At 37.6% G+C, this 14,613-nt stretch overlaps 1 protein-coding gene across 1 annotated transcript; it reads right to left on the bottom strand.

Annotated features, from left to right (window-relative positions):
- Positions 1-1,443: 1,443 nt before the first annotated feature.
- Positions 1,444-14,209, bottom strand: LOC140535666 (NACHT, LRR and PYD domains-containing protein 12-like). Its single transcript, XM_072657093.1, has 10 exons — positions 14,154-14,209; positions 10,168-10,547; positions 8,841-8,884; positions 6,853-8,722; positions 6,574-6,747; positions 5,719-5,889; positions 5,050-5,223; positions 3,769-3,942; positions 2,119-2,165; positions 1,444-1,997 (listed from the first exon to the last, which is right to left on the bottom strand). The coding sequence occupies exons 2-10, from the start codon at positions 10,536-10,538 to the stop codon at positions 1,453-1,455; spliced, it is 3,570 nt and encodes a 1,189-aa protein (XP_072513194.1). The 5' UTR covers positions 10,539-10,547; positions 14,154-14,209; the 3' UTR covers positions 1,444-1,452.
- Positions 14,210-14,613: the final 404 nt, after the last annotated feature.

The raw sequence follows: 14,613 nt of genomic DNA, 5'->3' as shown, positions 1-14,613 counted from the left end.
TGGCCACTTTATTAGAAACCCCTACCTTGTGCTTCCACTAACTGGCCACTTTATTAGAAACACCTGCATTGTATGTCCACTAACTGGCCACTTTATTAGAAACACCTACACTGTATGTCCACTAACTGGCCACTTTATTAGAAACCCCTACCTTGTGCTTCCACTAACTGGCCACTTTATTAGAAACCCCTACCTTCTGTTTCCACTCACTGGCCACTTTATCAGAAACCCCTACCTTGTGCTTCCACTCACTGGCCACTTTATTAGAAACACCCAACAGCTGAGCCACTTTATCAGAAACCCCTACTTGTGCTTCCACTCACTGGCCACTTTATTAGAAACCCCTACCCTGTGCTTCCACTCACTTGGCCACTTTATTAGAAACCCCTACCTTGTGCTTCCACTCACTGGCCACTTTATTAGAAACCCCTACCTTGTGCTTCCACTCACTTGGCCACTTTATTAGAAACCCCTACCTTGTGCTTCCACTCACTGGCCACTTTATTAGAAACCCCTACTTTGTGCTTTCACTAACTGGCCACTTTATTAGAAACCCCTGCCTTGTGCTTCCATTAACTGGCCACTTTTTTAGAAACCCCTACTTTGTGCTTCTACTAACTGGCCACTTTATTAGAAACCCCTGCATTGTGAGGAAAAAAAAGTTAGAAAACCCTGATGCTGTTTACCCTCTGTTAGACGTTTCTATAGTCTTCAGTCGTACCCTGATTGATTGATTATTTGACGGTAAGGGTTGTTTGCTTGCTCACATCCCATTAAGATCAAACTGGCTTGCTAGGACGGCCTGATCAGGTCATGTTGGTCAGCTGTTCCACTGTCCACTACATCATTTACAAGGAAGGAGGAACAGCTGATCAACATGTTCAGAGCAAGTGTCATGTCCTAGCAAGTTCAGCCCAACAGAACAGAACCTCAAGATGATTTAAGGACTGTTGGAGGCTTCTTTACTCAAAGTGTCTGATCTCTAATTGTTCTGAGATCTGTTTAAATCCCTTCCATCTACAGACTCCTCTGAATCTCCACCCTTCTTTCTGAAGGCCTCAGAGAGCTCTCTGGATCTGGCCATGATGGTGATCTTCTTCACCCCTCACTTCAACAACCATCAATCAAGATCAGACCAGACTAAACATCTGAGGTTTAAATCAGACACTAAGACTCCTCCAGAATAATCCTCTCCAACCATTATCTGATCATCTGCAGCCGATCTTCTGCATATCTGAAGGAGGAATAAATGAAGTATGTGTTGAAATTTGACCTATTAATTCAGTTAGATAGTTAGATCAATCCTCAATCCCCCAGTATTGATCACATGAAGATCAGCTCTCCAGATGTTCCAATATTTTATGGGATCTCCTAACTTTGTCCAAGTACATGTAGACCACTTGTAGAAGCAAAGCTTTTACACATTTTAGAAATTAGAGGCATGGTCACCTCTTACAATCTACAGAGAGACATTCTGGTTGCAGAACTGAGATGAAACCCTGCGTAGATGAGTCCTCTGAACCTGGATTTGAAGGTATGCAAGTGTCTCAGCGAGTGAGTGCCAGCCTCCACACTGTAGAAAGACAGAATTCCAGCTTGCCAGTCTAGAAACACTCCAAGTCTTTTGGAGGATGAGGAATGAAACACGTCTGTTCTCTTTTTACAGTGTCTAGCTGTGCAAGAGCCGCGACCGTACTGCAGGCTCCACGACTTGTCATTGAACCCAAACCAGTAATCATCACTGTTCCCCTGCCTGATCATGTCCTTGTATGCAGCTCCCACCACAGCTACATGGCTCCAATCCATGATCCATTCAGACTCCCAATAACAACGTCCAGAAAGACCCTCTCTGCATAGCACAGACGTAAAGGACAGGAACCTCTCTGGGTTTTCGGGGTATGGAAGTGGCTCTTTCACCACTGTGACCTCCCTGTTATCCTCAGATAGAGCGAGTTTTGGGTGCACAGTGTTTGGGTCCAGTGTAAGCTCACATGCATCTGCAGTAGGAAGGGCAAGTTCAGCTATGGTTCTAGGTTCAATGCATGGGCATTGACATTGATTATGATATTGATCAATATGCTGGTAAATAAAAAAAAAGAAAATGGGAAGGAGGCTTACATTTGTGCAGACCAGGCTTCATCCTTGATGCTCCAATATTGTCGACACTATCAAAACAAAACAAATAAAAAAACAGAACCTTGAGAAACCGACCATGTTCTTAACCAGGGATACCTAAATCCAAACATTCAAAAAAAAGCCTACCAACTAACTATCAACCTAAAAAATACATTGAGTTAATATGCTCAAGGGCCCAACAGTGGCAGCTTGCCGAGCCCGGGAATCGAACCCACAACCCTGTAATCAATATCCCGGAGCTCTGACCGCTGAGAACGTATGATACTGCATTGTACTTATTAGGTTCTTTAAGGATCCTTTCTTGTATATGATAAATGTTTAATCAGGCAAGGCCATTTATGCAATCAGAGAGTTATTTGATGTGCCTGTCAGGTCTGTGTCGCCGCGCCCACCCCAGGGCCGGTCCCGAGCCGCAACTCCGAGCAGGCTCTCCTGAGGACTTTTGTTTTGATGTTTGCATTCATGTCTAGATTCACGGACTCAGTTCAAAGTGTTTTACGTCAAGTGTGTTCGGTTCAGTGTCATGATTCTTGTTCTTGTTCAGTGTTTGGTTCATGTTTTGTTAATACGTTTCACCGGAGGCTGGGCTATTTAAGGAGCTAGCGCATCTACCCAAGTGCGTTGGAGTTCGCGTTCACGTTCCAAGAAACCTCAAGGTCATCAGAGAGGCTTCCTCTCTCTTCAGGATCACGTTAGTATTACCGTTCATGGGCGAGTCTCGTTACCAGGTCTGTTCTACGTTTGCCATTTGGGTTCTGCAGCTGATCTCTTAGCCCTCGTTTCCGCGTCTCTTAGTTCCCCTAGCGCCTGACAGAGTGCAGCCTTAGTTTCCCCATATTTCCCCAGGCACTGCTTGTTGGTTTTAGTTATTGTTCCTCATCCCGTTCATTCCCTCAACACTAGCCTAGCTCCCGGTGTCCCACCAGCCTCAGGTGTGTGTTTTGCTTTGTTCCTTTGGGTTTTGGGTTTTTCCTTTGGCCCTGTACTTGCTGCTTATTCTTCTGTTTACCCTCCTTTGTTTTGGTTAATAAATTCTCTTGCATCGAACCATCCCTGTGAGTGTTCACCCCCTCCTTGCCAGACCTAGCCAGTCATAACAGCGCCATGGATCTTCATAGAGCCATTAAACTATTAAACCAAGACGGCGCCCCCCTTTTTATTTATTATAATAATTTCCTTTAGGTTTATCTAATCTGAGATTATCTGATCTAATCTAATCCCAATAGCAGCAGCAATGCCAGAAGTGTAGTTGTGTTTATACATGGTAAATTGTGGCTGGGTCAAGTTGTTTAGACTGCAGTATAATATGTATTTGTATTGTATTTGTCAATATGTATTTGTTAACCTGGGTTTCGCTTTTTAATATGATAATAAATCATAATGTATAAATAAATTAATAAATAATAAATAATTTTAAAATGCTTTTAATATGAATGCATGTTTTAGTCTTTTTGGGTGGGCCATTGACAATAGTGTGTGGGCTTGGGCTCCCAGGCCCAATCGTAGCACCACTACTTTACACTTGTGAGTTTTGTGAGGGATCTGGACCACACAAAAAGCTGACAACACACAGTTGCACTAGAAGCTACAACTAATGCTTCTGAGATCTGCACCAATTGATTTTTTACCTACTTGAGTATTTGTAGTTTGTAACATGGATCTTGCAGTTTGCCTTTGAGGAGCTTCTCTCCTGATTCTCCTGGGTGGTTGTAGCTCATATCCAGCTCCCTCAGGTGGGAGGGGTTTGAACTCAGAGCTGAAGCCAGAGAAGAACAACCCTGTTCTGTGATGAGGCAGCCCGACAACCTTTACCAAGACAAACCGAAAGTGAAAACATCACTTTGATCTCACCAGTGAAAATAAAATGTCAATAAGCCTGAAGAGAATCATAGATTTGTGTCCAATGTAATCAAATTAATTAAATTAATTAATCTAAATCAAATTTTTCTCTATATAAATATATTATAATACATTATTATATTATTATATAGAAAAAAAATATATATGGGGTCTTACAGGTCCAAATTACCAGCTATATATATATATATATATATATATATATATATATATATATATATATATATATATATAAACTATATATATATATATATAGTTAGTTATAATATAGTAAAGTTATAATATAAAGTTAGACTACTCAATGTCAGTTATAGATCATTATATATAGATATGTAATTTTTCTTACATTAATGATTGTTATCCGCTTTTCCCATTACCAAGTCCAAAGATCCCATATATATAAATATATTATAATATATTATAGTATTATTATATAGTAAAATATATATGGGGTCGTACAGGTCAAAAGTACCAGCTAGATTTCTTAAAAAAACAATAATAATATATTATATAATATATTTATATATATATTATATTCAATGTCAGTTATAGATCATTATATATAGATATATAATTTTAACATTTACATTACATAAAATGTAATAAAACTAATGAATAAATAAAATAAAAGGAGAAAAGGCCCATCTCTGTTAGTAGACTGTTTAATGTTAGTAATAGATTTTATGTTATCTATATAGGTCAGAATTGGTTAAGAACAGTTAAGAATTTGTTCCTGGATCCCCTATGTGAATACTTTATTTTTTCCAACTGTATAAATTGCATCAGATCACTAAGTCACACAGATGCTTTTTGATCCGTGGTTTTGATTTCCAATGTAATAAAAGCTCCTGCAAGTTAGAAGGGTGAACTCCATGTATATTAAAGAATTTTCAAAAGTCTCTATGGACCAGTTTAGAGCTCATGATTTAGTAAATCCATCTGCTGTTTTCATAAGTCATCAGTTTAACCTTGAAGGTTTAACATCAGTTTGATTTGGCTCTTTGGCAGCTGGATAAAACTCCTTCTACGGTTCGATAAGCACAGTGAGTTAATTACCTCAGTATCTCCAGTCTGCAGTGTTCGTTCATTATTCCAGCAGAGAGCAGCTCCACTCCTGAATCCAGCAGATCATTGTTACTCAGGTCCAGCTCCTTCAGCACTGAGGAACCAGAGCTGAGAACTGATGCTAAAGTTTCACAGCTGCCTTCAGAGAGATTACACTGGTTTAGCCTGTATAAAATAATAAAATCAGATTTAACACCACATTTATCAGTTTAGAGCGCTGTCTGCTTGCAAAGACTACATGACATCTCGTAGTTAGATTGGAGTTCTAGTTAGGCCAATGTTTTACATACTTGGACACGGCCTATTTGACCAATTAACAAACAGTACATAGCAGGAAATTGACAAAAAAAGAGTTTAGGCCTTTTAAATTGGTGACTGTGTATTCTATTGACTTTCACAAGCTGGATTTCTTGTATTGATGTTACGAAACATACTTGCCATAATTTAATTTAATTTTTTATTTTAATTAATGATCTTAGATAATTGCAGAAAAAAAAATTGCAGATTGCATCACTAAATGTCAAATTGCCAGAAGAAGAAATTCTCTGAACAACCAACCTGAGAATTTCATCAATACACTGAAAATACAGTAAGAAAAAAAAAGTCCTATGGCTGATATATTTGTTAAATCTAAGGATGAATGTACTTAATGACGCTTACCTCATTATCATCAATTTACTATTTGCACTTTTCAGTCCAGCAGAAAGCCGCTTCACTCCTGTGTCCTGCAGGTCATTGTTACTCAGGTCTAGCTCTCTCAGGTGTGGCGAGATCGAAAGTGCAGAGGTCAACATTTCACAGCTCTCCTTGGTGAAGTGGCATCTTACCAACCTAAAGCATGATAAAAATAGTTTCATCAGTATCACATCATAGACATAATTAGGAAGATACAATAACACTGAAAACCCGAAGAAACTCAAACTTGCCTACTGTTTCACTGGAATCAATTGATCATGTCTGTTGATCAAGTTTTTAATGTTAAAATAATAACCATAATAATAATAATAATGAATAATAATACATTGTATAATAACAGGTTATATATTGATTCTAATGAGATGTGCTATATTTATATTTACAGAGGTGTGTGACTTTCTTTAGCTTTCTTTAATTAGTGCTTTTCTTTTGCTTAGCTTTACTTTAGTATATTATGATTAAGATTATGTTGGTAAATTATTATGTTGGTAAAATAAGGATTCTGCTGTGCATTTGATAATAAACTCTTAAATCTCAATTGCAAAAAAAAACCTTATTAAATAAATGTTATATAAAGTGAGGGTTCTGCACACTTGCTTCTATTATAAACATGGTTCTGCATAGAACCCAAAGAGGTTCTTCTATGACATCCCTTATATTTTAAAAGTGTTAGTTTGAGCTAGGTCAGGATCCTATATGAACGGGTATGACACAATGGGAATACCAGTGCAGTTCAGCCCAAAGCTGAGACGCTCAGCTTTTATGAGATAAGACAGTAAAATTCATTGTTGATTAGAAATTGACGGTACATCCACACACCTCAATACCTCCAGTTTACAGTGTGCACTGCTCAGCCCATCTGAAATCAGCTTTACCCCCTCCTCAATCTCATAATTATCACTCAAATCCAGTTCTCTCAGAGGGGAGTTTTCTACCTGGAGAGCTGAGGCAACAAATTCACAACACATTTTCTTCAGCTCACATCCAGCAAGCCTACAAAGAAGAAAGAGTCAGGGAATTTCTTTCAAATGTTGTGAAATTTGAATAGACAAGTTTCATGTTGGTGATGTGGAAACTATCGTTTAAAGTCAAACCTACTTCGCTCTTCTGCAGTTTCTGACAGCAGGCATCAGTCGTCTTAGGCCCTCATTTGTAGTGTTATAGGCTTGCAGATCCAACTCATCCACAATGTTCTCGGATATCTGAAGCATATATGCTATTGCTGAGCAATGTGCAGGAGAGAGCTCTTTCTCTGACCGTCTCTCAGACTTGAGGTACTCTTGAATTTCCCTGTAGAGAGAATGATCGTCCATCTCCAGCAAGCAGAGGAAAAGGTTGATGGACCGATCAGGAGAAGGGTACTCATTGTCGAACTCAATCTCGTCCTTTGGCATCCTGTCTCTGTCTATCTCCGGGCTTATGTTTTCTCTAATATACTGTATTGTTTTCTCAATGCTGTCTGAGCTGCTCTCGGTGTTGTTCAGGAGGCCTTGTAGGAGCTTCTGGTTGGAATCCAATGAGATACCCAAAAGAAAACGAAGGAACAGGTCAAGATGTCCATTTTTGCTCTTCAGGGCTTCATCTACTGCTTTCTTCAACAGCGTATGCAAGGGCGCATCTTTAGGTAGGTTGTCAACTGGAGCTTCAAGGACGTGTAGAGTTTTGCTCACAAAGCAGTGAAACACATAGAGAGCTGCCAAAAACTCCTGAACACTGAGGTGGACGAAGCAGAAGACCTTGGTTTTATAAAGGACTGATTCCTCCTTGAAAATCTCAGTGCACATCCCGGAGTAAACAGAGGTACTGTCCATGTTGATTCCACAGTCACTCATGTCTTCTTCGTAGAACATGATGTTTCCCCTCATCAGCTGTCTGAAAGCCAGTTCAGCCAGTTTCAGAATCACTTCCCGGTTGGACTCCAGAAGTCTCTTGGAGTCGGTTTCTTCTCGACCATCGTACTTCTCATTTTTCATGTTTGTCTGAATGAGCAGAAAGTTTAGGTACATTTCCGTCAGAGTCTTGGGAATGTCTCGGCCTTGGCTCTGAGCAAGGATTTCTTTAAGGACAGTGGCAGAAATCCAACAGAAGACTGGGATGTGGCACATGATGTGCAAGCTCCTTGTTGTCTTTATGTGGGAGATAATTCTGCTGACTGCGGACTCATCTGTTATTTTCTTTCTGAAGTACTCTTCCTTCTGCTGGTCGTTGAACCCTTGAACTTCTGTTAAACGGTCAACGTATTTCGAAGGAATCTGATTTACCGCAGCCGGACGAGAAGTTATCCAAACAAGAGCTGAAGAAAGAAGCTCTCCTTTGATGAGGCTCGCCATGATCACATCCACTGTGGATTTCATGCTTACAGTGTAAACTCTCTGACTGGAGAAGCAATTCATTTGAAGCCTGCTCTCATCAAGGCCATCGAATATGAACATAACATTGCACATATCATACACCTCTGCGCCTAGTCCAGCAAGTTCAGGATTGAGATCAACCAAAAGTTCTTGAAGACTACACTGAACATTCATGATCAAATTCAGTTCTCTTAGCGGAAGCACAAACACAAAGTCCACATGCTGATTGGCTTTGCCCTCAGCCCAGTCCAAGATGAACTTCTGCACAGAGACTGTTTTGCCGATGCCAGCTATGCCCTTTGTCAGTACGGTCCGGATTTCTTCTTCTTCGTCTTCGTCGTCCTCAGTGATCCAGGTTTGCAGAGGCCTGAAGATGTCGTTGCAGTTGATTAGGGTAAAATGGGAGTTTTGGGAGCACTGCTGTGCTTTTTCAATCTGCCAGACTTCATGCTCCTTATTCACTCCTTTGTTCTCTCCTTCTGAGATCTGGACTTTGGTGTATATTCGGTTTAAGAGAATTTTGTTTTCCCGTACGTTGATGCCCTCGAATATGAATTTAAACTTCTTCTTGAGCCGCAGTTTGTGTTTCGTCAGTGCAGTCTGCAGGAGATCTTCCCCTGTTTAGTTTTTTTTTTTTTTTGGAATAAAGCATGTTGCAGTTATTTGTTGAAAAGCTAATGCATTGTATTAAAAAAATCTGTTTAAATGCAAAGTGATGACCTAATGCATCCTGACCTGATCCCTTGGTATTCTTAATCGTTGATGTTTTCAAGCTCCTCCTGTAACAAAAATATGGGAATTATACATATGAACTTTTATAAACTTTATGAAGTCCAAATAGCTTAAAGGTCAACTGTAATGGGGCACAGTTTACTAGCCCTCCTCTACCACATCATTGGTCAGTTTCTCAGCATAAGATTGTTGTTGTTCAGATATTGTTGGGTGGGTGGTCTATTCTGAGCACACTGATGACAACAACATAATCTCAAATATGTAAGCATATAGGTTTATTGTTTTAATCCAAAAATATCACCTAATTGGTCATTTATTTGCCCGTTCAGTGGTAGCACTGCTGAGCACTGCTGAGATTATGTTGAGGAAAATTGAGGAAATTACTGGACCAAAATTACTGGACAGTAAGGATTCATCATTTGAGTGTGGATAAGATTAGAATAAGGGTTAAGATTAGGTTTAGGTGTAGATTAGGGTGTAGGTTAAGATTAGGTTTAGGTTAAAGGTAAAGGTGCATATATTTGTCACTGTACAGTGAAATGTGTCCTCCGCATTTAACCCATCTGTGGTAGTGAACACACACACACTCTAGTGAACTAGGGGCAGTGAGTACACACACACCCAGAGCGGTGGGCAGCCAACTTCAGCGCCCGGGGAGCAGAGAGGGTAAAGGGCCTTGCTCAGGTGTAGATTAAGGTGTAGATTACGTTGTAGGTTAAGGTTAGGTTATGGTTAGTTTAAGTTATAGATTAAGGTGTGGGTTAAGGTTAGATTATGGTTAGGTTAAGGTGTACATCAAGGTTAGATTAAGGTGTAGGTGAAGGTTGGGTTCAGATTACGTTTAGATGTAGATTAAGGTGTAGGTTAAGGTTAGTTTAAGGTATAGATTAAGGTGTGGGTTAAGGTTAGATTATGGTTAGGTTAAGGTGTACATCAAGGTTAGGTTAAGGTGTAGATTAGGTATAGGTTAAGGTTGGGTTCTGATTACGTTTAGGTGTAGATTAAGGTGTAGGTTAAGGTTCGGTTATGGTTAGGTTAAGGTGTACATCAAGGTTAGATTAAGGAGTAGATTAAGGTGTAGGTTAAGGTGTAGGTTAGGGCGTTGGTTAAGGTTTTGCAGTTTAAATTTTAGCACAGTAACGTTGGATTTGAACTTCAGTCAGGAGTGCCTTGTAGTCTTTTCTTCTTCGCTAGAAGTTTCTTTCTAGGCTGAGAGAACGTCCACCACCCAAACTGTGCAAATCCATTTCTGGATCTAAAATGTGGAGGTTGTCAATAAAGTGGACAGTAAGTAGATCTTACAAAAAAGTTATAATTGATCATAACTCACAGGTTCTTGAGCTTTGGTTGGTCTCCTGTTTTGTTTGGACATGTGGTTCCCCCAGGGTTCTCTGAAGCTTGATCATGTAGATCTTGCTCTGCCTTTCTGTCTCTCTGAACCTGATTTGTAAGTCTCTCTGCAAGCTCATTTTGATTAATTTTCCTCAAAATACACAAAGTAATCTTCACCGACTCTTCTGTGCCATAAAAGTCTATTAGTTTACTCGCAATATCTGTTGGATCGTTGCTTTCCAGGTGTGCTTTTGGAATGGGCTTGAAGCCATCCAGCTTTCCTTGGGTGAGATACAGCCTGAATCTTTTCAGGTTCTTTTCTTCCAAGTCGTCCAGAGTATCCAGAAGAATGGACAGTGAATCCACCATGCTGATGAGCTGAAATTCAAAATTACACATTGTCACTGAAACGTCATATCCTGTCAAGAACCTAGATCCTCAAGCTGTTTCAAACAATCAGGATGTGAACTTTAGATAAATAAACATTTCTCAAACTTGGACAAATTAATTGAATATATAACATAAAATATGTGTATGTATTCATTAATGTTATGGATGTTATACTGTATTAGCAAGTTTGAGAATTATGTGTAATTTTGTTGTTGCCACTTGAATTTAATATTTTGTAGTTTGCTATGTTATGCTACGTAGCTCTACGTGTCGCTGAGGTCTAAACCTCGTAATAGGGACCCATAATAGGGAAATGTATTATGTAATGTGTTCATTGTAATGTATTATGAATATTTTATGTATTATAAATGCAGTTAGACAACCACAGATATAGTTTTGCAATTGTGATCCTTATTTGCACTATTTTGCAATGTTTCCATTAGTAGAATTTTAGGAAGTGAAAATGTCTTTCTTTCTCTCTCTTCTCAACAATAGCTTGTCCATAGTGGTCCAGCTTTTAGCCTCTCTATACATTAATCCTTTCAATTTTCAGCTTACTACTTCAAATGTCATGCAAAGTATTCGAGTGATGTTTTGCCATGGTTTACCTGTTCCATTAAAAATGGGTCAGTGGAACCTAAATTAATAGATAAACCAAACAAAACCATATTATTTTAAATTCTTTCATTTCACATTGGAAATGTACTCTTTCAAATGTACAGTCATAACAATAATGTTTTTTGGTTTTTCAAAAAATGATTTTTTAAATGATTAATTAAATCATTAATGAATTCATATTTGGTTTATTGTGTATTGTTGTCATTAGTAAAACTTTCAGTGTTAACTGGTGGTTCAATAAACCACCTTTAACTATCTGACTCTGATTAAAGCTAATTTTTATCAGAATGGCTAAAGCAATCAAGAGAATGTTTTTATTTATAGCACACATAAACACTTAATTGAACTAGTTCTTATGTTTGATGATGTTCTACCATCTGTAACCTGAAACTGTTCAACATGACTAAGCTGTGGCCCATAAAACAACCAACCTCCTGTTGTTCATCATGTGCTTATGAGCCCATTAGTCCTGAATGCACTCCAAATGTTCAATGCACTTCTTTGTCCAAGGTTTTATTTTTAAGAGAGCACTTTATTTTATAAACACAAATAAATGATTAATTAAGGTATTTTTGTTTAATAAAAAAAGTTAGTACATTACTTTGTCTGTTGTGTAAAAATAATTGCATTATTATTATTTGAAATAATACAGAATAAACAATGTTACCACACTATTATTTATGTTATTTAGTGCTCTTTAGTCTGTAATTAGTGATGAGAAAAATATACAGCACCTGAACTGTCCATTGCCCAGTATGCAGCTGGACGGAGATAGTTTAGCCCTTTAAGCAACAAACACTGAAAAACTAACCGAATGGACACTCACTTTGGAATATGTATTAGTATTAATTACACTCTTATGATATCAATAAACTCACATAAAGCAATAAAGATGCCACTATCTAGAACCCACATATATCAGATGTAAATGTAATCATTTGCATAACAGGGTGGTAACAACATGTATGTATTACTGCCATTTAGATTTTCACATTTTCAAAGAAATGTAATTATGTACTGACGAAGGTCACAGTGAGTGGTCTCAGTTGACCTGTCTTGTGAATTACACAGTACTTTAAGTTGAAGTACATTAATGAAACTGCCATATTTGGTCATCCTTATATTCAGCATGTTTCCTGTTTCCTACACTTGAAACGTCTGCTAAGTTAAGATAACACATTGGCCTCTAGGAGGTTCTCCTTTTCAGACAAGGTCACTGAGAGGTTCCCTGCAAGTCAACAAGTGGGTTAAAACACAGAATAAAATAAATAACAGCAGTCTTCCCGAGCCATGTCTTATCATGGCAAGATGATAATTCAGAAGGACACTTGACTCGAGAAATGTCTGATTCAGGCTTTACTGAACAAAACAAAAAAACCTTTATAATAAATGTCAGTTCCATTATCCATATCAGTAAACATTAAAAGAAATCAGAATCAGTGGTAAGCAGGTTTGCATAATGTGGGAAACAAAATATGTGTATTTATTCATTTATGCTACGGATGTTAAATTGTATTAGCAATTTTAAGAATTATGTGTAATTTTGTTGTTGCCTCTTGAATTTAATATTTCAGACAGTTTGTGATACGCTATTAAAAGCGTCACAATTACAGTCTACCAACACTTTGTGCCAGTGGGATGGCCAATTTAATGGTTACCTATTATGAACTTCCATGCAAATGAACAAAGGCCCAACTTTGCAATGAATGCATAATTAGTTCTGTAAGAATTTAAAGAAATGTTCAACTTCGGTAAAACGTTTTCACTCAAATTATGAAAAATAGAATAAGACAATGCTCAGTTTTTTAAGCTAAGCTAATATACATGAAGTGAGTGGCTATTTGCGATAGGCTAAAAATGCCAACTGAACTTTTATAATAAATTTCAGTTCCATTAACCATTTCAGTAAACATTGCAAGAAATCAGAATCAGTGGTAAGCAGGTTTGCATAATGTGGGAAACATGTAGTGTGCTGTGGCTTTTGGTTTTAAAATGTGTGATGGCCATTCCGGTTTGTTCCCATGAGATTATCTAAGATCATAAGCAACTACAGAGGTACAAGGTCCTGTTCCCTACCATGTAAATACTTTGATATAACTGTGAACTTAACAACTTAGGTCAAGGATATGTTTTTCATATAACCCAAAAACTTTCAAATATCTCCCAAATGTGAACTTTACAGGGAAGAAAAAAAATATTTATCATTCAATGTAAATCCATGTAATTTAACTGTATTTTTTTATATATTATGTTTTATATTTCTATATTTAATATTTTAAGTCATTTTGTAGCATTATTATTGGTCTAAAATAAAAATAACTGCCAGATTCACATCCTGCCAAAAAAGTAAAACAAGAAAACCAAAGGTTTCTGCATGACAATGACAAATCATCTCACTAATGATCTTTTCTCTTTCCTGTTTCTTTCCTGTTCTGAGATCTAAAACTGTGCATTTCCTGTTTCAGTATTAAAAGTTGTGGTTTAACTGTTCTTGTAAGCCTCTAAAACCCAGTACTTTCTCAGGCCTATATCCTCATGTAACACTATGAACACAGATAATAACATACTTACTAATTTACTGATTTCACATTAAAATTTCTTGTACAACTTCATACTGTAATGTTTCTTACAACTCTTAGTCAAAGACCTACTGTAAAAGTATGACTACTAAAGTAGTTTTGCAATATTATAAACACATTGTTCTGATTATAGGTTTTCAAAGTATTGATAAATCATCATTTTAACCAAATTAAAAACCATGTAAACCATGATTACTATTCAGTGTCTATGTGTAAGCTTGGTGTTTGATCTCCTAACTATTAACTAACTCAGCTATAGTCTTAGTTTAAACCAAGTTACCAATTTACAGTAAAATCAATGAGTAAATGTGTTCCAAGAGTTACTGTTAATCCACAGAAATACTAATCCACAATATTTCAAATTATTTTTAAATGTAAAACATTACTTATTGTTTACCTTGTAGAATATCTTGGCCTCTTCTGAGAGCCCCGGTAGTTCAGGATTTCCCTTTAGTCTTGTCTGCAGTGCACAGTGCAGTGTGCAGCCAGTTGAGTCTATCTTCTTATCTCATATCTGAAACTGCATGCCAAACTCCTCCTCCCAGAAGAACCTCCCCCTGAACTGAACCTGAACTGACCTGAAACATCAACAAAATGTCTGTAAAGCATGGTAAACATGACTGAATTACTAAATACAAACAAGAATAGTGTTTTAAAGTATTTAAGCGTGCATTATTTTATTGAAAATAAGAACTTTTGAACAGTTTTGGGTCTTCAGCTGCTTAGTGTAATGGAGTGAAGGAAGTAGGGTCATTTCTTTAAAACACAAAGTGAACTCATTCATTCAAAACAGAGTTATGGCTTTCTTTCCTACTCAACAGCTTTAAGGGAGAATGTGTGGTGGAGAATGGCCAAGG

Source organism: Salminus brasiliensis, chromosome 15, assembly GCF_030463535.1.
Source record: "Salminus brasiliensis chromosome 15, fSalBra1.hap2, whole genome shotgun sequence".
Lineage (NCBI taxonomy): Eukaryota > Metazoa > Chordata > Actinopteri > Characiformes > Bryconidae > Salminus > Salminus brasiliensis.
Note: the sequence above shows the minus strand (reverse complement) of the source record. Positions and strands in the feature narration are given on the sequence as shown.